The 23,251-nt window shown below is 45.5% G+C and overlaps 1 protein-coding gene across 12 annotated transcripts in view; it reads left to right on the top strand.

The window, feature by feature from the left end:
• The window catches only part of tspoap1 (TSPO associated protein 1), a 333,678-nt gene that overhangs the window by 208,410 nt on the left and 102,017 nt on the right, over positions 1 to 23,251 (top strand). For all 12 annotated transcript variants that reach the window (XM_085964438.1, XM_085964437.1, XM_085964436.1 and 9 more), the window contains 4 exons: positions 9,197 to 9,271; positions 17,238 to 17,321; positions 20,219 to 20,308; positions 22,977 to 23,099. In XM_085964438.1, the coding sequence (XP_085820564.1) occupies positions 9,197 to 9,271; positions 17,238 to 17,321; positions 20,219 to 20,308; positions 22,977 to 23,099 (372 nt within the window). The remainder of the gene's footprint in view (positions 1 to 9,196; positions 9,272 to 17,237; positions 17,322 to 20,218; positions 20,309 to 22,976; positions 23,100 to 23,251) is intronic.

The following is a 23,251-nucleotide window of genomic DNA, read 5'->3' as shown; positions in this document are numbered from 1 at the left end:
GAGAGAAAGGATCTTAGCTCCGAAAATCAAGAAGAAGAATCAGTTTGGGTGGAGCTAAGAAACAACAAGGGGCAGAAAACATTGGTGGGAGTTGTTTACAGGCCCCCAAACAGTAGTTGTGATGCAGGGCAGAGTATAAATCAGGAAATTAGAGGCGCGTGTAACAAGAGTAATACAGTGATCATGGGGGGCTTCAATCTACATATAGACTGGGCAAACCAAATTTGCAGTAATAGCGTAGAGGACAAGTTCATGGAATGTATGCAAGATAGCTTTCTAGATCAGTTTGTTGAGGAACCAACCAGGGAACAGGTTATTTTAGATCTAGTATTGTGCAATGAGAAAGGGTTAATTAATAACCTTGTAGTAAAGGGGCCTTTAGAAAGAGTGGCAATAATATGATAGAATTTTATATTGAGTTTGAAAGTGATTTAGTTAAACCCGAAACTAGGTTCTTAAATCTAAACAAAGCAAACTACGTAGGCATGAGGGGCGAGTTGGCTAAGGTAGATTGGGAAACATAAGAAACAGGAGCAGGAGTAGGCCAGTCGGCCCCTCGAGCCTGCTCCGCCATTCAATAAGATCATGGCTGATACAATCTTGGCCTCAACACCACTTTCCCGCTCTCTCCCCGTACCCCTCTCTGAAATCACCTCTCATTCTTCTAAACTCCAATGAGTATAGGCTCAACCTTTCAGCATATGTCAACCCTTCCAACCCAGGAATCAACCTAGTGAACCTTCTCTGCACTGCCTCCAATGCAAGTATATCCTTCCTTAAATATGGAGGCCAAAACTGAACGCAGTACTCCAGGTGCGGTCTCACCAGTGCCCTGTAAAGTTGCATCAAAACTTCCCTACTTTTATACTCCATACCCCTTGCAATAAAGTCCAACATTCCATTAGCCTTCCTAATTACTTGCTGTACCCGCATGCTAACTTTTTGTGTTTCATGTACTGGGACCCCCAGATCCCTTTGTACCGCAGCATTTTGTAGTCTCACTCCATTTAAATAATAATTAGCTTTTACATTCTTCCTTCCAAAGTGGATAACCTCACATTTTCCCACATTATACTCCATCTGCCAAATTTTTGCCCACTCACTTAGCCTATCTATATCCCTTTGCAGACTCTTTGGGGAAAAATTCAGTTGTTAGCGCCAGCCATTAGCGCCTTAAGAGGGCGATAAGTGGGGCGCGAAGCGGCTAGCGCCCGGGCGCGGCAAGACCTGCGCCTCTCGCGAAATTGAGCGGACATTTAGCGGCGGCGCAAAACCGCAACGCCTGCTCAGCTGCGCGCGCAGATCCTTACGTCATTTCATGGTGCAACGCCCTTGGTGCGCCCCGAACCAGAACTTCAGTGGCGCCCCCCTTTCCGCCTGGCGCTCCCAGCGACTGGTTGAGTGGAAAGGTTCCCAGTCGCTGTGGGGTTGGGGGGGTGCTATTTAAAGGAGGGCTCTTCCTGGCTTCTTAGTGGTAGCCATTTTTGGACCACTCCTGTGTGAGAGACAGAGAGATTTGCAGAGAGACAAAGGGAGAGAGCTTTCTGCATTGAGTCAGTGCTCGCTCCCTGGCCCTCTCCATGGTCCTAGGCGTTAGAATGAGGCAGCAGGTCTGTCCAGGCCGAGAATCAGGGCTCCAATGTGCAGGGCGTGGCTGCAAGCCAAATCGACCCTCCCCCTTTAAGAGGTGACCGGCGCCAGCGTGTCTGCCTACAGTCGCTAACTGGCCGCACCTGCGCTGCACCCGCCCTCGGTGGTAGCACCTTGCCTCTCCAGCTTAGCACCTTAGGACAGTCATGCAGCGCCTGCTTTAGCGCACCAAGCACCTCTTGGGGCGAAGCAAGTCAATTTCGCTGAAGGTGGCGATAATTTGCGCCGGATGCTAAATTTAGCGACCGCTCGACTATAACGCCCCAAACGTGGCGATACTGAATTTCTAGGCCTTTGTGTCCTCCTCACAACTTGCTAACCCACCTATCTTTGTATCATCAGCAAATTTGGCTACAGTACACTCCGCCCCTTCATACAAGTCATTAATATAGCTTGTAAATAGTTGAGGCCCCAGCACTGAACTCTGTGGCACCCCATTAGTTACTGATTGCCAACCAGAAAATGACCCATTTATCCCAACTCTCTGTTTTCTGTTAGTTAGCCAATCCCCTATCCATGCCAATATATTACCCCCAACCCTTTACGCTCTTATCTTGTGCAGTAATGCTTTATGTGGCACCTTATCGAATTCCCTCTGGAAATCCAAATACGCTACATCTACTGGTTCCCCTTTATCCATCTTGTTTGTTACATCCTCAAAGAACTCTAGCAAATTTGTCAAACACGATTTCCCTTTCATAAAACCATGTTGACTCTGCTTGATTGTATTATGACTTTCTAAATGTCCTGCTATTACCTTGTTAATAATGGATTCCAGCATTTTCCCAATGACAGATGTTAGGCTAACTGGCCTATAGTTTCCTGCTTTCTGTCTCCCTCCTTTCCTGAATAGTGGCGTTACATTTACGGTTTTCCAATCTGCTGGGACCTCTCCAGAATCCAGGGAATTTTGGTGGATTACAACCAACGCATCCACTATCTCTGCAGCCACTTCTTTTAAGACCCTAGGATGCAGCCCATTAGGTCCAGGGGACTTGTCAGCCTTTAGCCCCATTAGTTTGCCTAGTACTTTTTCTCTAGTGATAGAGATTGTTTTAAGTTCCTCCCTCCCTATAGCCCCTTGATTATCTATTATTATTGGGATGTTTTAATGTCTTCTACCGTGAAGACCGAGCCAAAATAATTGTTTAGAGTCTCTGCCATTTCTCTATTTCCCATTATTAATTCCCCAGTCTCATCCTCTAAGGTACCAATGTTTACTTTAGCTACTCTCTTCCTTTTTATATAACTGTAGAAGCTCTTACTGTCTGTTTTTATATTATTTGCTAGTTTACTCTCATACTCTATCTTCTCCCTCTGTAGAAACTACATTAAAATGTATGACGGTAGACAAGCAATGGCTAGCATTTAAAGAATTAATACATAATTTACAACAAATATACATTCCTTTAAGGCACAAAAACCCCACAGGAAAAGTGGTCCAACCGTGGCTAACAAGAGAAGTTAAAGATAGTATTAGATCAAAGGAGTAGTAAGCCTGAGGATCGGAAGGATTTTAAAATTCAGCAAAGGAGGACCAAGAAATTGACAATGAAAGGGAAAATAGAATATGAGGGTAAACTAGCGAGAGACATAAAAAGAGACGGTGTAAGCTTCTATCGGCATGTAAAAAGGAAAAGATTAGTGAAAGTAAATGTAGGTCCCTTACACGCTGAGACAGGAGAAAGTATAATGGGGAATAAGGAAATGGCAGAGAAATTAAACAAATACTTTGGGGGGGAAAAATTCGGTTGCTTTGCTCCTGCCATTAACGCCCTAATGGGGCGCAAAGCAGCTAGCGCCCGGGCGCGGCGATGTTTGTGCCGCTCACAAAATTGACCAGACATTTTGCGGCGGCGCTAAACACTACCGCCACGATCTCCTGCGCCCACAGATTGTGCCGTCAGTCGAGCATGCAATGCCCCGGTAGCGCCCCGGACTGAATATTGAGTGGCACCCCCTGCCTTTCCGCCTGCCGCTAGCAACGACAGGTTGAGGGGAACGTTTTGCAGTCGGGAAGGGACTGGGGGAGCGCTGTTTAAAGGCGACCGCTTCCTGCCTTTTTTTGTCGGCGACAGTTTTGCACCAGGCATTCTGAGAGAGAGAGAGAGAGAGAGAGAGTGAGACTTCTGGAGAGATTCAACGCTGTGTGAAGGAGTTTTCGGTACTGAGCAGCACTTTGCAGGTTCATTTTGCTTTGACCTTCCTTGCATCCATATAGAAGAGACTATGGGGGCTGCACTCGCTGAGCTCTTTCCCTGGGCCTGTCCATTGTTCTTTCCAGAAGATTTGATGTACATGCCTCTCCAGGCCAAGATTCAAGGCTGCAATGAGCAGGGTGTGGGTGGAGAGCAAGATCGACCCTCCCCTTTAAGACATCACATGAGCTTCGCCAGCAGTCTGAGGTAGCACCTTAAGAGAGGTGTGTAGCGAATGATTTAGCGTTCCAATCACCTCCAGGGGCAATAGAAGCCAAGTTTGCAGTCGGAGACGATAATTCTTAGCAAGCACTAAACTTTGCGCCCGGCCGATAATTGCGCCCTAAACGGGGCGATCCCGAATTTCTCCCCCTTTGTGTCTGTCCATGGAAGAAGACGCAAAAATTTTCCTGGAAATAGCGAGAACCAAGGGTCTATCGAGAATGAGAAACATAGAAGATAGGAGCAGGAGTAGGCCATTCGGTCCCTCGAGCCTGCTCCGCCATTCAATGAGATCATGGCTGATCGTCCAAATTCAGTACCCTGTTCCTGCCTTCTCTCCATATCCCTTGATCCCTTTAGCCTTAAGAAATATATCTAACTCCTTCTTGAATATATTTAATGAATTGGCCTCTACTGCCGCCTTTGGTAGAGAATTCCACAGGTTCACCACTCTCTGGGTGAAGAAATTCCTCCTCATCTCAGTCCTAAATGGCTTACCCCTTATCCTTAGACTGTGACCCCTGGTTCTGGACTCCCCGACTATCGGGAACATCCTTCCAGCATCTAGTCTGTCTAGTCCTGTTAGAATTTTGTAAGTTTCGATGAGATCCCCTCTCATTCTTCTAAACTCCAGTGAGTACAAGCCCAATCGACTCAATCTCTCCTCATACGTCATTCCTGCCATCCCAGGTATCAGCCTGGTGAATCTTCGCTGCACTCCTTCCATGGCAAGAACGTCCTTCCTCAGATAAGGCGACCAAAACTGCACACAATACTCCAGACGTGGCCTCACCAAGGCCCTGTACTACTGCAGCAAGACCTCCTTGTTTCTGTACTCAAACCCTCTTGCTACGAAGACCAACATACCATTTGCCTTCTTAACCGCCTGCTGCACCTGCATGCTTACTTTCAGCGACTGGTGCACAAGGACGCCCAGGTCTCGTTGCACTTCCCCTTCTCGCAATCTATTGCCATTCAAATAATAATCTGCCTTCCTGTTTTTGACACCAAAGTGGATAACCTCGCATTTATCCACGTTATATTGCATCTGCCATGCTTCTGCCCAATCACCCAACCTGTCCAAATCATACTGGAGTTTCTCGGTATCCTCCTCACAGCACACACGCCCACCCAGCTTTGTGTCGTCTGCAAACTTGGAGATGTTACATCTAGTTCCCTCATCCAGATCATTAATATATATTGTAAATAGCTGGAACTGAAAGATTATTTTTAAAAAGTACTGGAGAAATTAATGGGACTGAAAGCCAATAAATCCCCTGGACCTGATGGCCTACATCCTAGGGTTTTGAAAGAGGTGGCTATAGAGATAGTGGATGCATTGGTTGTCATTTTCCAAAATTCGATAGATTCTAGAATGGTTCCCGCGGATTGGAAGGTAGCAAATTTAACCCCACTATTTAAGAAAGGAGGGAGAGAGAAAATGGGGTAGTAGGGAAAATGCTAGAATCTATTATTAAGGACGTGGCAACAGGGCACTGAGAAAATAATAATAGGATTGGGCAGAATCAACACTGATTTAAGGAAGGGAAATCTTGTTTGACAAATCTGTTAGAGTCTTGTGAGGTTGTAACTTGCAGAATAGATAAAGGGGAACCAGTGGATGTGTATTTGGATTTTCAGAAGGCATTCGATAAGGTGCCACACAAGGGGTTATTAAACAAAATTAGTGCTCATGGGATTGGGGGTAATATACAAGCATGGATTGAGGATTGGTTGACGGACAGAAAACAGAGAGTAGGAATAAACAGCTATTTTCGGGTTGGCAGGCTGTAACTAGTGGGGTACTGCAAGGATCAGTGCTTGGGCCTCAGCTATTCACAATCTATATCAATGATTTGGATGAGGGGACCAAATGTAATATATCCAAGTTTGCTGATGATATAAAGCTAGGTGGGAATGTAAGTTGTGAGGAGGATGCAAAGAGGTTTCAAGGGGATATAGACAGGCTAAGTGGGCAAAACATGGCAAATGGAATATAATGTGGAGAAATGTGAAGTTATCCACTTTGGTAAGAAAAATAGAAAAGCAGAGTATTTTTTAAATGGTGAGAGATTGGGAAATGTTGGTGTTCAGAGGGACCTGGGTGTCCTTGTACACGAATCACTGAAAGTTAACATGCAGGTACAGCAAGCAATTAGGAAAGCAAATGGTATGTTGGCCTTTATTGCAAGAGGATTTGAGTATAAGAGTAAAGACGTCTTACTGCAATTATATAGGGGCCTGGTGATACCACACTGGAGTATTGTGTACAGTTTTGGTCTCCTTACCTAAGGAAGGATACACGTGCCATCGAGGGAGTGAAACAAAGGTTCACCAGACTGATTCCTGGGATGGGGGTGGTGGATTGCCCTCTGAGGAGAGGTTGAGTAGACTAGGCCGATATTCTCTAGAGTTTAAAAGAATGAAAGGTGATCTCATTGAAACATACAAAATTCTTACAGGGCTTGACAGGGTAGATGCAGGGAGGATGTTTCCCCTGGCTGGGGAGTCTAGAACCAGGGGTCACAGTCTCAGAATAAGGGGTTAACCATGTAGGACTGAGATGAGGAGAAATTTCTTCACTCAGAGGGTGGTGAATCTTTGGAATTCTCTACCCCAGAGGGCTGTGGAGGCTCAGTCGTTGAGTATATTCAAGACAGAGATCGATAGATTTTTGGATATTAAGGGAATCAAGGAATATGGGGATAGTGCAGGAAAATGGACATGAGGTAGAAGATCAGCCATGATCTTATTGAATCGCGGAGCTGGCTCAAAGAGCCAAATAGCCTACTCCTGCTCCTATGTCTTATGTTCTTATGTAGATGTAGAAAAGATGTTTCCACTTGTGGGGGGAGAGCAAAATATAAGATAGTCACCAATAAATTCAATAGGGAATTCAGGATAAACTTATTTACCCAGAGATTGGTTAGAATGTGGCAATCACTACTCCAATGAGTAGTAGAGGCAAATAGCATAGATGCATTTAAAGGGAAACTAGATAAACAAATGAGGGAGAAATGAATAGAATGTTATGCTGAAAGAATGTTATGCTGATAGGGTTAGATGAAGAGGGTGGGAGGAGGCTCGTGTGGAGTATAAACACTGGCATGGACCAATTGATCCAAATGGCCTGTTTCTGTGCTGTACATTCTATGTAATACTTCCTGTTTTTCTGGTCCTCATTAGCAATCAGCAACTACAGTGCCATGCTCAAACAGGAGTGGAGAGCCCTTTATCTCCAATGGTTTGCTGAAGGAGGTGATTGGTCACAGCCAGGCAGTCATTTTCATGCCATTAATGCCCACCAGTTCATGGACATGACAGTGTGAGTAAAGAGGCAGACACCTGTCGTGCCAGGTATCCTATCCTTTTGCACATGATGCACATCTCTGATGGACCAGGGGATTAGAATTTCATGATATTCTAATGATGTGGAATAATAATGTAAGGAGTAACACAATTACATCTTCAGGTCATCAGGCTAAGATGGTGCCTGGTACAAATCCTGTCTTACATAATGGGTGTCCAGGGGTGCTAGGTGCTGAGCTATATACAGCAGTAAGCCTAAAAGGCCTAGTAAGAAGATTTATTCAACCGTTTTAAGACCATTTCTGCACTGTTTTCTTTTGGGGTTTTCTGCTGAGACTTGGGGTCTCATGAGCCTGTGTGCCAGTTGTTGCCAACAGTAGGTTTTCCAATGGGAATCACCCTATGTGATGTGGTTGGACAAATAGGAGGACCAATGGAGGATGGCAGGCAGGTTAGACTACATAACAGGTTCTTTGTGCTCACTTGCTGGTACCTGCATATCTGCAATTGCAAACAGAGTTAACCAGGTGGTTACTGTGCAAGGAAGTTCCTGTTGCTAAAGCAACCTGGTAGAGCAGAACCAGTGGCACCATTAAAATGTGTGAATGCTTGACTAACCATAATGTCATGCTTTCAGTAGTACTCCTTCAAAGAGGAGATGGTTTGGGTATGGACTAAGCACATTCCTATGGGGAAATGAAGGGGAGCTAGAGCTCTCTGGATGACTAAAGAAGTTGAGATTAAAATGAAACAGAAAAAGGAGTCTTATGGTAAATGCCAGATTCATAATACAGTAGAGAATCAAGCAGATTACAGAAAATGCAGAGGAGAACTGAAAAATAAAACAAGAGGGGAAAGGACGAGTGTTTGAGAAAAGATTAGCGGGCAACATGAAAGGAAACACTAAATGATGTCTTTTATAAACATGTAACAAATAAAAGGATAGTCAAAAGAAAGGTGGGGCCGATTAGGAACCAAAAAGGAAATCTTGAGACAGAGGGCATGGCTGAGGTATTAATGAGTACTTTGCATCTGTCTTCACAAAGTAGAAGATATTGCCAATGTGGTGCCAGTGGACTGGAGAATTGCAAATATTACACCCCTGATCAAAAAAGGGGAGAGGGACTAACCTGGCAACTGCAGGCCAGTCAGCCTAACGTCAGTGGTGAGGAAATTTCTAGATAACATAATCAAAATTATGATCAGCCATGATCAGAAACAAAATTATCACTTAGAAGAACATGGCTTACTAAATGAAAGCCGACATGATTTGTTAAAAGCAAATCATGTCTGACAAACCTGAAGAAACCTACACCAATAATGACCAGATAATCTGTTTTTGTTATGTTGGTTGAAGGATAAATATTGGTCTCAATGGGATACCTCCCCTGCTCTTCTTCGAAATAGTGCCGTGGGATCTTTTACGTCCACCTGAGAGAGCAGACGGGGCCTTGGTTTAACGTCTCATCCGAAAGACGTCACCTCCGACAGTGCAGCACGCCCTCAGCACTGTACTGGAGTGTCAGCCTAGCTTTATGTGCTCAGGTCCCTGGAGTGGGACTTGGACCCACAACCTTCTGACTCAGAGGCGAGTGTGCTACCCACTGAGCCACAGCTGACACGACCATGTTAAGATGCAGGGAAAACACATTGTATCAGTCATTGGCCATTATGGATGAGAGAAATTGAAAGGCCTGTATGAGCATGTGCATGAGTGAAATGTTTGAACACAGTGATTATCTGTCTAGTTTACAGAGAGTGTGTTGTGATGAGACTCGCCTACGTACTGACTGACTGATCTTTCAATTATTTGACAGCCCACAGTTGGAACATCATCAGTGCATCCAGGGTTATCCCTGCAAGCGACAACAGAATTCTCCAGGACCTCAGAGGCAAGTGGATCTGTTGTACAAACTCGGGTCACAGGCTCAGATCAGGACAGCAAGCGGGTTAGGCAGCTGGTGAATTCAGTCAGGAGGAAACGGAGTACAAGATTTAAGGGCAGCTCAGACATAACACTTGGAGTAGAATGCCGTGTACACTTAGAAGCACTGATAAAGGAACTGCACAGATTCCTGATTCCACCAGGACAACAGGTGTACAAACTTTACCTCAAAAGGGACACGATAAGACTGTGGTCTGAATGGTGTCAGCTCCAATGACATAGAGCTAATATGCCCCTATTCTCCTATCTGATTTCTCATAATGAGTTGGGTGCTTTCCCCAGCAGATGGACTGGCTTCTGCCCAGATATTTAAACAGAACTATCTCGCCTGAATTCCCTCTCTCCAATGTTGTTGAAGCAACCATCAACATTTTATTAAAGATTTTGGGAAAAAGACGGGAGTAGAAAGCTCTTTTCGAGAGTCAGCACAGGCACGATGGGCTGACTAACACCCTATGGCCTAGAAATTGGGTTCTGGCGCAGCAACGGCTTTAGCGCCGGAAGTTAGTGCCGGAGCTAAGTCGCGCTGGTCGGGCCCAAAATTCACTACTTCTGCGCCCAAACGGCTGCCGGCGCTGCTGAAAGCTGTTAGCGCCTGAAAACTGGCGCTATGCGCTGAATTTCGGCGCTATCCTGGCACTGCGGCGCCCGCTGCGGTGCGGCAGGTTCGGGAAGTGCAGGCCTCCTCCTTCCCTTAAGGAGGAGCTGCCTGCACGCGGCCGCGGCCCGCGATAATCTTATTAAAAATGAGCCCGGCACCTCGGACAAGTGCCGGGCTTGCTTCTGTTCCGGGGGGGGGGGGGGGGGGGGAAGTCCGGGGAGTGAGCTGCGGCCAGGCGGGCGGCGGGAAAGCGGCCGGCCGCCGCGGGGCCTTTAATGCGCCGGCGCAAACTTGTGCAAGGCACCTCTGCCAGAACGTTGCTTGCGGCTGCCACGGGCGAGGCGGCCGCAAGTCAATTTCCCAGTTCGGGCGGGTTACCATGGCAACCGGGACGCTGCGCACACCGATGACGTCATCGGTGCCGGCGCAGCGCTACCGGTCTACCGCGGCGGAAGGGCCCCAGGCAATTTAGGCGCCGGCGCCAATTGCAGCGCTAGGCCCTCTAGCGCCGCAAAATCGGCGCTAAGGGCACTGAATTTCTAGGCCACTGTCTGTTCAATTCTATGGGGACAATTTTCATGTGTCATGCATATATGCTAGTAAGAGTCAGATGACACAGTTAGGACCTCCCCCTTCCCCGCAAACGCCATTATTGCCTCTAGCTGTATTGTTACTGCCACTTCCTGCTCCCGCCCACCAACTATAGGCGGTGCAAGCTGGGAGGCGGCCATTTCCAGTGATATTTAATGGGATTTTTAGCTGTTCTCAGGTAAAGCTGTTCAAAGTTTTGGAAGACACTTTGCTTGCATTAGCTTGTGTTTTTTTTTTACTTTAGATGATTTCAAAGTGCCAGTAGTTGCTGTAGAACATTTTGAGCTGTTAATAGGCTTTCGGCATCACACTTATTTCTTCATGGGGGTCCTTCTGGCAAGTGGAACAGGAACAAGAGCAGCAGCAGGAGGAAGGAGCAAACAAAGCTGCACCTGGAGGGAGACCAAAATGAAGGAGGCATGCTCACAAGAAACCTTATCCTCCCAACAGAGTGTATAGACCCAGGACAACATACCCGAGGAGCTACGCATAAGGAGGCTGTGTACCCAAATAGGCTATGACAGAGTTGTGTCACCTCCTGCAATAAGACCTGCAACCATCTGCCACAGCTAGCACAGCATTTCCTGTTGCAGTCAAGGTCAATGTAGCCCTGAACTCTTTTGCCCCCAGCTCCTTCCAGGGTGCCACAGCGGAAATAAGTAACATTCATCAGTCTACAGTTCATACTTGCATTAAACAGGTGGCTGATGTCTTAGCAAACACTTTCATCACATTCCCCATGGACATCTGGAAACAGCAAGATAGGGCTCTGCAGGATTCCCCCAAGTCCTGAACATCATTTACTGCACCCATGTCACCCTGTGGGCTCCTTCAGCTGACTCCACTGCCATCACAAATTACAGGGGTATCCACTCCATTAATGTGAAAATGGTATGTGATCACCAGCGGCACATCACACAGGTCTGTGCTCGCTTTCCTGGCAGCTGCTATGATGCATTTATATTGTGGCAATCCTTCAAATCCCCCCACTTTTTCCGCCTGCACAACAAGTGAAAGACTGGCTGCCAGATGAAGGGTTGTCCACTGTACACTTAGTTAATGGTCCTCTCAGGAACCCATGCTCGTCAGCCAAACTGCATTACAATCAGATCAACAAAGACCAACATTGATATTCATCTGAACAATGACACCAGACACAGTGTGTGAACAGTGAGACTAGGCATTATTTTCAAGGGATGTTTTATCTGCAGAACTTTCACAGTTAGTTGGTACATAAATAAGCAAAGAGAGACCCAGCCGCATCTTGTCAGCATCCAGGTCTGGCAATGCTGTGGGAAAGAACACGTAAGCTTTACATTTAATGCCTTGCCAGACCCAATCTGTAGAGAGTGACTCCATGAATGTTTTCAGAAGTGGTAAGGAGCAATCTCACCAGAGCAAGCAGTATGAAATGACTTTGACAAGTGAATTTACCCAGAGCCATCCTGCCGGCCCATTAGAACAGAGATTGTTGAGGTTCTGTTGCAGCAGTCAGAACTGATTTGGCTATAGCCTTTCACAGCATGCCAATATCTGCTCTTCTATATCTGCCTCCAGTTTTGTCTCGTACAGTTTCAGATAAAGTAAACCAGTTATTGTAGTAACACTCTTGCCCAGGGAAAACCTGGTTCTCAGACTCAATGAAGAGTCACACGAAAAGTGTTGAGATCTCTTACTTTCAGAACTGACAAAGGGGCACCCTTGAAGTGTTGATCTATACTTTTTCTTTGAGATGCCAGTCACCCTGCTGTGCACTTCCAGCATTTTCTGCTTTTATTTCAGATTCCCAGCATTCATGATTTTTTTAAATTGGATTCTCAGACTTCATATTTGTTGTCAGTTGATATTTGTGAATCTTGTACAGACCAAATCTGTTAACACACATGAAGGGACAGGCATGGCACAGTGACTTGAAGAAGCTACCCCTCCTCCACTTGCACTTGATAATGTAGCTCTCGAAAGGACCAGCTTGAGAAAATTGCGTCCTATGTTTGCTGGTTGAAGTACTCTTTATATCAAAGAAAACTTGATTCTTGTAGTGCCAAATGGAAATGGTTTGTCCACTGGTGCTGGGATACAACTTTTCAGTTATACTGTCACCTCGCAAGCTTTACTAGATTAGGGTCTTTGTGCCTCCTGCTAAGGGCTTAGGGGCCAGCTACCTCGTTACATCACTGTTCCCAGGATAATCAGTTGGGAAAACTTTGTTCATTTGGAATTTGAGAAAATCTATGTCAGAACTGATTGAATCTCAGGGTTTGTATGTGCGGAAGGTATTTTATACTTAAAACTTATTTTTCAAGCGCTTATTTTGTACAAAGGGCTGTAGATGTGCAAATCTACTGTAATTTGTTTAGAAAGCAAGTTCTTGGAGCATACCAAGTTACCGACTCTGGTCTACTCCACTTCACCACTGCTTTCAGAGCCTTCAGGCTTCACTCTTGAATTCGCTTCTGGAACCCTTGCACCTTTCTACTGCTATTATTCAAAAACTTGCCTCTGAATGGGCCTTCTGTCCCAAGCTCAACTTTCTTCATACTCCATGTTCGGTGTAGTGGCGCTTCTTAGTTTCCAAACAGGCAGGCCACTGGGCTGTGGGGCTTTTAACATCGAGTAGACGCGTGTCGAAATAAAACGTTCCCAAACGTAGCTTTGTCTTTTAAACGGTTTACTATAACACTTAACAAACAGAATTACAAAGCAAACACGTATAAACGAACACGGTCAAAAACTGTACTGCTCCAAACCTCACAGCTTCTGCCTCTTTCGCCACGTGCAGTTTAAAACTGTGAAATGGCTGCACCCAATGTGTGGCTTAGGGACTGTTCCATTGTGGCAAGAATGAAGGGGGTGTCGGACTATACCACTGGAGCAAGAAAATAGGGGGTTTCTTAATACAATAAGTCGTTCAGGTAAATTAACTGTATTATGCCATTTAGCCACTATTTTAAAGTATTTTCTTAAGCCTTTATGGCTCTTACATTCGGTTCGACTACTCACTTTGTAAAATGTCTTCATGTAAGTTGCAGTTTGCTCACAGCTTCAGAGCTTCATACCGGTGAAGCTAAGCATCATGAACAGGTACTGTACTGGGAAATGTCTTTCTGGAAATGAGAATTTGTTACCACAGTTGTGAAGTGAGGTCTCAGATTAGGTTCTTGAAACTGACAGACATGCCAGCACCTAGTACAACTCTGAGCTGGCCTTTCAAATCCCATGATGTAGGAGACTCTGGGCCAGAATCCAACCCTATAACATAGAGAATGTGGGGCGGTCACACTGGGTTCAAACAGGTTCGATGAAGTGAATTCAATTAAATTATCAGACTCAGTCAGAGAAACTACAAGGATGTCTGATACAGGATTTTTTTTAAACAGTAAGAGGCGCTGTCCTAGGGGTTGGAATAAGGGGTTAGTATAGATGGAACTTTAATCTGCATCTAACATGTGCTGTACTTGACCTGGTAGTGACAGATGTGCTAAAAGTCTTCCATGGATCAGCATTGATATCTTTTTCCTTAATGAAATATTGAGAATGAAATAGTTTGTGAATTGCTTTAAAGACACACAAAATCTAAACTGGAAAAATTACCAATGAACTCATACTTAGTGGGAGTCTGCAGCAATTCAGAGATTGACAGCACGATCTTATAATTGAGGGTTCAGATGCAGCAGAGGAGGTTGTGATAAATTTTTGGGCTATAAGCAGGAGCCCATTCAGGACATGGGGAATTGCCCTGGCGCAGAGGACGAGGTAGCAGATGTTACAGTCACTCTAAAAACTGGAGAACTGACTTGAGAATGCTGTTGCTTTATGGTGGTTATGTGGCGTTAAATCAGAATCTGTACTTGCAGCACACCACTGTGCATATGTTTTATTTTATATTTTGAAGACAGTCTTAGGATGTAGCCCTTGATGCAGCTGGCTACATCAGAGTCAAATACAACGATTAGTCATACTGGTGAGACTTGAAAAATAGGTAACATAATTCTACTATTTTTAAAAAGGGTCGAAGTACAGGAACTGTAGAGCAGTAAGTTTAACATCAATTGTACAGACAGTCTTTGAAATGAAGGTGAGAGTTTTATGCGTTTTGCTATACAGCGCATTTATGGAATATCGGACAGGTACAGCACTGAGGCTGGATGGTGAGCCTACAATATCATTCGAATACAGCATGCTGCCTGGGTATCGAGAAAAGCTGGGAGTGGAAGGGAATGGAGATGTAGACACCCTGTCCAAATGGCAGTTCTGGTAGAGTTGTGGGGCTATGCTGCCTCTGTTTCCCATTTCTGTTTTACAATCTAGCTGGAGTTGTGATGTTACTGATTCTGCATTTAACAGGTCCTGTTAGAAAGTAGTAATTTCCACAGCAAAGCACCCAGTTAATTTGCTTGGTGGCCTTATTTCCCTGTTCCATGGGTCTTATGAGGACTACTTATTGGAAGCCCTGTACAAACTATTGGCATTGCAGTGAGTTGCTTATTGAAGCATAGATCTAATTGTCTGAGAGCATCTGCCTACTGCTCTCTTGTTCTGCTTGTCCCTATGCTGGGAATTGTGTGTGCAGTGGGGTGGTCACAGACCAAGTTAGATGGGAGTTGGTGTTGAATTAACCATTGGGGACCTATTGAACAGGCATCCCCAAATGAGATTCAGCAGGTTCTTCTAGATAGGTGGAAGATGCAACTGATGAATATTGGGCTCCATTGAATGGGAAAATGTTCATCAAATGAACTCAATGTATAACGCATGTGAGGTTGTCCTGAACAGGTCAGTGTTGTTTATTTTCTATGTTGAGCATTGTCAACTCGTCCTCCAATCATTCCAGAAAATAAATGCTTACTTCTGCAGCCAGAGCCCAATGATTGACTACAAACAAGATTGTTGGCATGTTGTTAACTAGTCCTGGCAGCCACATTTTGGTACACTTAAAAACTGGCTGAAAACTGCCCGTACAAGTTTGGCTAATGGGAAATGTACACTGTTGGATGTGTACTGTTTCTGGAGTTCTTCCTCCAGATTCCAGAGCCATCATTCATTGCTTGTAACTCAGTTTGTATCTTTGCAGCTTTGAGTTGTTCCTGGGTAATCTCAGTCAGAAGGTTGTCTGCTTGACCACATCCACTCTAATCTAACAGCTTGATTTCACCACAAGAATGAAAGATGAGTGACTCAGACCAAACTTATTTTCACTTCAGAACATACTCATTGGAGACATGATCCAGGCTTTGAAATGCTGAAGGGTTTGGATTTACCCTGACTCTATAATTGTGTCCCAAATAGCCAGTTTCAGGGATGGTGCCCAAATCCTTGGTACTCAGTACTTGGTACTCTTTGCAGCGGTTGCAGGGTGAAACTGGAAGGAATTTATAAATTCTCCTGAACAATATTGGGAAGACATGACTGAAGAAGTTATCAAGAGCTCCAGATCCCAGTGCTGTCATTCATTGCATGTAACTCAGTTTGTATCCTGTAGCTTTAAGCTGCTCCTGAGTAATCCCAGCCAGAATCAGGTTTGGAAAGCATTACTGCGAGGAAGACAGTGGTGAAACAGGATGGGACGGTGTTTCAGACTGTACAAGTCACTGATAAATACATCACCCGGCTCCATTTTTAATGTTTTAAAACTCAGTTTGGCCTTTGAATCCAGACTAAAAGTATGTCCCATAATGTTTCTGACTTATTGGCAAGTGCTAAGCATTGACTTTCTGATGTGCAATCTGAATGGTGCCACAGCCCATATACTGCCACAGCAGACTGTGTGGTGAATAAATACAGTAAAGGATTGTCAGAGTGGGATGGCAATAATATGAAAAGGTGCTATGATACCAGATCTATAAATATTTACTGCTCAAGGTGCTGCTCCCACACAATGTGGCAGAAACAGCCTCCCAAACCTGGTGCTGTTACACTCATAATGTGCTCCTCCTGTCCAGTTTTAGACCAGACCGTGAGTTTTAAGTGTGCTGTTAGGATATTTCTAAAATGTAAATTTTTAAAAGTTTTTTTTTAAATTGAATGTTTCCACTTTGTTTCTGTGACTCATGATGTGGAGGTATTTTGCAGTTTTTTTAGCTGGGTGTCTGACCTGTGTGGAAACCCATCACCATGTTCAGAGCCTACGCACCAAGCTACACAAGTAGACCATCAGTTTGAACCCACACTCTCTCCCTTCTACTTTCCTTAAGCCAGAGAGCTTAAGTGCAGGTTGGCAGATCTAAGACTTAGGACCCCCCAAGTTTGTGCAAGGGTACTGCCGGAGTTTAGCCAGCTAAAACTATGCAGTTTACCAGTACAGAGCATTGGTAAACTTCCTGCTGCTTGTACAGCCAGAACCACCTTATCATTAAGGCATCAGCTTCCAGGGTAATTCAGAACTGAGTGGGAAGGATCCGAGCCCCAGTGACAGGCCCACCCTCTCGGTCCTATTATTGAACCAGTTTGGCTGGTCAGTCATCAACAGTGTTCTGGAAAGCCGTGGACCTGCCTGGCTCGTGAACCATGATACCGAGTCTGCCACAGAGGGAGACTGTTCTGATCTCCATCTTGGAACCAGCCCTAAAGAGACCTGATTACCTCCCTCACAAGGAGGATAATCACTGCTTGGTAATTAGAGATGTTAATTGCTGATGTAAAGAAAACATAATCACCACCTCCAGATTTTCATCCGGTTATGATTGTTAAATAGTCCCAATCAGGTTTTGTTTATTCTTCCCAGGCAACAGAATTATGTAAAAAACGGAAAGAATGTGAAAGCCATGAGCAAGAGATAAAGAAACGCCAGCGGATATGTCAGGATCTGGTATGTGGGCTCCCATCTATTTTAATGTATAAATTTGAAGCAGTGTGAGGGTAGGCAAGACTCATCTGTCTCTCACTGTGCTGTGTGAGTGCTAAATATGAAGTGTATACAATATAAAATGTGCAAGATGAACCTTACATAGAAATGTGCACACACCATATATAATTCATACATTTTATGTGTAGCATATGTATAGTTCGTAGAAGTATGTATGTGTTTGTAACACATGTATGTAGATACCATAGTGTGTATATAAAAATTGTATTTTAGAATTTTTGATTTTTCCAAATACGTTTCAGCAAGACTTCTGAATCTAATGTGACACAGAAGTATGTTAAGATCATATTTTCACTTCGTTAACTCCATTTTAAGTGTTTTTTCTCTGTCTGGGACTCTCATCTCCATGCAGTAGCATTCTCTGAAATTTCAATGTTGAAGCTACACTCTGTCCAACCAAAACAGATGAGCCAGCTGTGGAAGATTGAGCTGTTGCTGAGTTCACACTTGTGCACTGTCCCCTTAATCAAGGGGACCTTTACCCCTGATAGTGGCAATGTGGTGTAAGGCAGCACTAAATCTCCCATTGTACAGGATCTGAATCCAAGTCTGATAGGTAAAAGGCTAGTGACTAAACATCTGGCCACTCAGAGTGTAGCGATGTTACTGCGTGTGCCTGGGCTGGATCTGTACCCCAGTTAGATGTTGAAACCATCATTATTCGCCGCCTGCAGTGTAGATTTCCTTTTATCTGAGACTGAACAGACCTTTAATCAGCCAACACTCCATGAGTAGGAATTCCTGTGTAGGAAAGGTTTCATAAGATTGAAATTAAATAAATTGCTGTCTTGAAACTATTGCTGTCCAGAATTGGAAATTACTATGTTTAGAGATATGATCAGGTGAGCCAGGTATTTGCACAGCCCCATGCTGTTGCTACCTCTGCAGGTAGTGATGGTGCTCAGTTTGTGCATATGGCTGTGAGAGCTGCCACTGAATTACTTTCCAAATTTGAGCCATGTGATTACAAAACGCAGATTATTATTGACGTTCCCTGACTTGCCAGGAATTCCTTTGTTCGGCTTTAGTAAATACTTTTTGAGCCTTCTTTGAATATAATTCTCTGCTTTTGCTCCAAATGGGATGCTGCTCTGAGCCATGGGATTGGTATGTTGCTGCACTGATTTGTGCTGAATTGCTGCTCCGTGTCACAGTGTTTTACTCATCTGAAGCCCCGTGTATTGTTGCTCTGAGGCGAGGTGTATTGTTGCTCTGAGGCGAGGTGTATTGTTGCTCTGAGGCGAGGTGTATTGTTGCTCTGAGGCGAGGTGTATTGTTGCTCTGAGGCGAGGCGTATTGTTGCTCTGAGGCGAGGTGTATTGTTGCTCTGAGGCGAGGTGTATTGTTGCTCTGAGGCGAGGTGTATTGTTGCTCTGAGGCGAGGTGTATTGTTGCTCTGAGGCGAGGCGTATTGTTGCTCTGAGGCGAGGCGTATTGTTGCTCTGAGGCGAGGCGTATTGTTGCTCTGAGGCGAGGCGTATTGTTGCTCTGAGGCGAGGCGTATTGCTCTGAGGCGAGGCGTATTGTTGCTCTGAGGCGAGGCGTATTGTTGCTCTGAGGCGAGGCGTATTGTTGCTCTGAGGCGAGGCGTATTGTTGCTCTGAGGCGAGGCGTATTGTTGCTCTGAGGCGAGGCGTATTGTTGCTCTGAGGCGAGGCGTATTGTTGCTCTGAGGCGAGGCGTATTGTTGCTCTGAGGCGAGGCGTATTGTTGCTCTGAGGCGAGGCGTATTGTTGCTCTGAGGCGAGGCGTATTGTTGCTCTGAGGCGAGGCGTATTGTTGCTCTGAGGCGAGGCGTATTGTTGCTCTGAGGCGAGGCGTATTGTTGCTCTGAGGCGAGGTGTATTGTTGCTCTGAGGCGAGGTGTATTGTTGCTCTGAGGCGAGGTGTATTGTTGCTCTGAGGCCTGGTGTATTTTCGGTCTGAGACGAGGTGTATTTTTGCTCTGAGGCCTGGTGTAGTGTTGCTGTGAGGCGAGGTGTATTGTTGCTCTGAGACGAGGTGTATTTTTGGTCTGAGGCCCGGTGTATTGTTGCTCTGAGGCGAGGTGTATTGTCGCTCTGAGGCCCGGTGTATTGTCGCTCTGAGGCGAGGTGTACTGTCGCTCTGAGGCGAGGTGTACTGTCGCTCTGAGGCGAGGTGTCCTGTCGCTCTGAGGCGAGGTGTCCTGTCGCTCTGAGGCGAGGTGTACTGTCGCTCTGAGGCGAGGTGTACTGTGGCTCTGAGGCGAGGTGTACTGTGGCTCTGAGGCCCGGTGTACTGTTGCTCTGAGGCCCGGTGTATTGTTGCGAGGTGTATCGTCGCTCTGAGGCGAGGTGTATCGTCGCTCTGAGGCGAAGTGTAATGTCGCTCTGAAGCCCGGTGTATTGTCGCTCTGAGGCCTGGTGTATTGTCGCTCTGAGGCGAGGTGTATTGTCGCTCTGAGGCCCGGTGTATTGTCGCCCTGAGGCGAGGTGCATTGTCGCTCTGAGGCGAGGTATATTGTCGCTCTGAGGCGAGGTGTATTGGAACACCACCATCCTGATGTCCAGCAACACTGCTGCCAACCCCTGTTCTTTTGTTCTTTGTATTGAGGTTATTGTGCTCTAGTGATGTAATCATAGGCTCTATCTGCAGCAAAGATTATCTGTCTGTTATTCCTGTTGAGTACAAGGCTCGTGTACTCTAATTTCAGTAAGTTGTTTTTTGAATAGAAGGGTAGGAAAGGGTTAATGCCATCTGCTGGAACATGTGCAGCCACTGAGGGTCAGTGGAGGGATACACACTGAAATGTTGCAGTACAGCCGAAAATGTTATGCTCTGCCCTGTCCAGGTGAGAATGCATGTGCTTTTACTTACAGGAGAATGAGCTGAAACAAGTCTGGAGTGAGAATGCTCGGCTAACTGAAGAGACCATTCGACTCAGCCAACAGGCACAGGAGACTGAAAAGGTAATGCTTGGCTTCATCTCTCCTCAGTGCACTGAGACTGCCTTTCCAATGCATGTGTCACAAACAGCCAGACCTTCATTACCCACTATTATTCCCTTAATGACATGGTTCAGGAAGGATTTGATTTCTTATAAATCTCCAGGGCCTGATAATCTACATCCCAGAGTACTTAAGGAAGTGGCCCTAGAAATAGTAGATGCATTGCTGGTCATCTTCCAAAATTCGATAGACTCTGGAACAGTTCCTATAGATTGGAGGGTAGCTAATGTTACCCCACTATACAAAAAGGGTGGTAGAGAGAAAACGGGGAATTATAGACCGGTTAGCCTGACATCGGTCGTGAGGAAAATGCTAGAATCCATTATAAAAGATGTAATAGCAGAGCACTTGGAAAACAGCGACAGGATCGGACAAAGTCAACATGGATTTACAAAAGGTAAATCGTGCTTGACTAATCTACTGGAATTTTTTGAGGATGTAACTGGTAGAATAGATAAAGGAGAACCAGTGGATGTGGTGTATTTGGACTTTCAGAAGGCTTTCGATAAGGTCCCGCATAAGAGATTAGCATGTAAAGTTAAGGCACATGGGATTGGGGGCAAGGTACTGACTTGGATAAAGAACTGGTTGACAGACAGGAAGCAAAGAGTTGGAATAAATGGCTCTTTTTCCGAGTGGCAGGCAGTGACTAGTGGGGTACCGCAGGGATCGGTCCTAGGACCCTAGCTATTCACAATATATATTAATGATCTAGACGAGGGAACTTGATGTAATATCTCCAAGTTTGCAGATGACACAAAGCTGGGTGGGCGTGTGTGCTGTGAGGAGGATGCCGAGAAACTCCAGTATGATTTGGACAGGTTGGGTGATTGGGCAGAAGCATGGCAGATGCAGTATAATGTGGATAAATGCTAGGTTATCCACTTTGGTGGCAAAAACAGGAAGGCGGATTATTATCTGAATGGCAATAGATTGGGAGAAGGGGAAGTGCAACGAGACCTGGGTGTCCTTGTGCACCAGTCGCTGAAGGTAAGCATGCAGGTACAGCAGGCGGTTAAGAAGACAAATGGTATGTTGGCCTTCGTAGCGAGTGGGTTCGAGTACAAGAACAAGGATGTCTTGCTGCAGTTGTACAGGGCCTTGGTGAGACCACACCTTGAGTATTGTGTGCAGTTTTGGTCGCCTTATCTGAGGAAGGATGTTCTTGCCATGGAGGGAGTGCAGCGAAGATTCACCAGACTGATACCTAGGATGGCAGGAATGACGTATGAGGAGAGATTGGGTCGATTGGGCTTGTACTCGCTGGAGTTTAGAAGAATGAGAGGGGATCTCATTGAAACTTATAAAATTCTGACAGGATTGGACAGACTAGATGCAGGAAGGATGTTCCCGATGGCTGGGGAGTCCAGAACCAGGGGTCATAGTCTAAGGATAAGGGGTATGCCATTTAGGACTGAAATGAGGAGGAATTTCTTCACCCAGAGAGAGGTGAACCTGTGGAATTCTCTACCACAGAAGGCAGTGGCGGCCAATTCGTTAAATATATTCAAGAAAGAGTTGGATATATTTCTTAAGGCTAAAGGGATCAAGGGATATGGGGAGAAGGCAGGGACAGGGTACTGAATTTGGATGATCAGCCATGATCTCATTGAATGGCGGAGCAGGCTCGAGGGGCCGAATGGCCTACTCCTATGTTTCTCATTTAATAGTCAACACACAAATTCGAAAATGGGTTTAAAATCTTTATAATCGCATTCATGCTGCTCATCTTCCCCCATTCTGCACTGTCCTCCCCTCGCCCCAGTCTGTACTGTGCCCCCTCGCCCCAGTCTGTACTGTGTCCCCTCGCCCCATTCTGTTCTGTGCCCCCCTTTGTTATGTTGATTGGGGGATAAATATTGGCCAGGACACCAGGGATAACCAAACTCCCCTGCTCTTCTTTGAAATATTTCCATGGGATCTTTTTCACCTGGGAGAGCAGATGGAGCCACGGTTTAACGTCTCATCCGAAAGACGGCACCTCCAACAGTGCAACGCTCCCTCAGTACTAGAGTGTTAACCTAGATTTTTGTGCTGAAGTCCCTGGAGTGGGACTTGAACCCACAACCTTCTGACTCAGAGGCAAGAGTGCTACCCACTGAGCCATGGCCGACACTTGGACTTTGCTGCAAGAGACACAAGATAGTGATTGGAAATAGAAACTACTTCCCCATGGTCAATGAGGCCAGCGAGCAACCCCATTACCACTCTACTGAGGTAACTGAGAACAGACTACATGGCTCCATGGAGGCATCATGAGAACTCCTTATTTTTTTGTTGTATTTATTCAGCTAATCCCTGTGCAGCTACCAAAGAGATAGGTCAGAGATAAGCCACTGTGTGGAAGGGAGGCGAGGAATGGATGGGTGACATCACTTCATGTATTTTCCATGGGCCTGGAATTTAGGTATAAAATTCTATTACCATATTTATGCCTCCAACTGGTCCAGGTCTCAAGCCTGTCACTGCTGTGTTCAGAAGGTGTCTGCATCATTTACAAAGCAAGCAGAGGATTAATTTGAATTTGCCGACAAATTCATGCCCTTTTATACAGTAATGAGGTCTGACAATTGGTGACTGTGTTTCTCTTGGCCTTTTCTGACTGCTGAAGTGCCTGTGTTTGCTGCAGGTTAAAGCTCACAACAATGACCTGAGAGGGAGGCTCTCGGTGGTGACAGCAGAACGAGATTCAGCCCTGAAGGAGAATCAGCGACTCCAAGCCAAGCTGGAGAACCTAGAGCAGGTCCTGAAGGTGAGATCACTGGTAGCACCTTATAGAAAAAAGTAAATATACATCCCAGTGCGAGTGAGACATTGTTGCGCTCAGGTAACTCATAGAACATTACAGTAATAAATACACATCGCAGTGGGAGATTACAAACTTGGATAGCTCACAGCATATTG

Source organism: Somniosus microcephalus, chromosome 22, assembly GCF_052327205.1.
Source record: "Somniosus microcephalus isolate GS21.2 chromosome 22, FLI_Smic_1.0, whole genome shotgun sequence".
NCBI classification, from domain to species: domain Eukaryota; kingdom Metazoa; phylum Chordata; class Chondrichthyes; order Squaliformes; family Somniosidae; genus Somniosus; species Somniosus microcephalus.
Note: the sequence above shows the minus strand (reverse complement) of the source record. Positions and strands in the feature narration are given on the sequence as shown.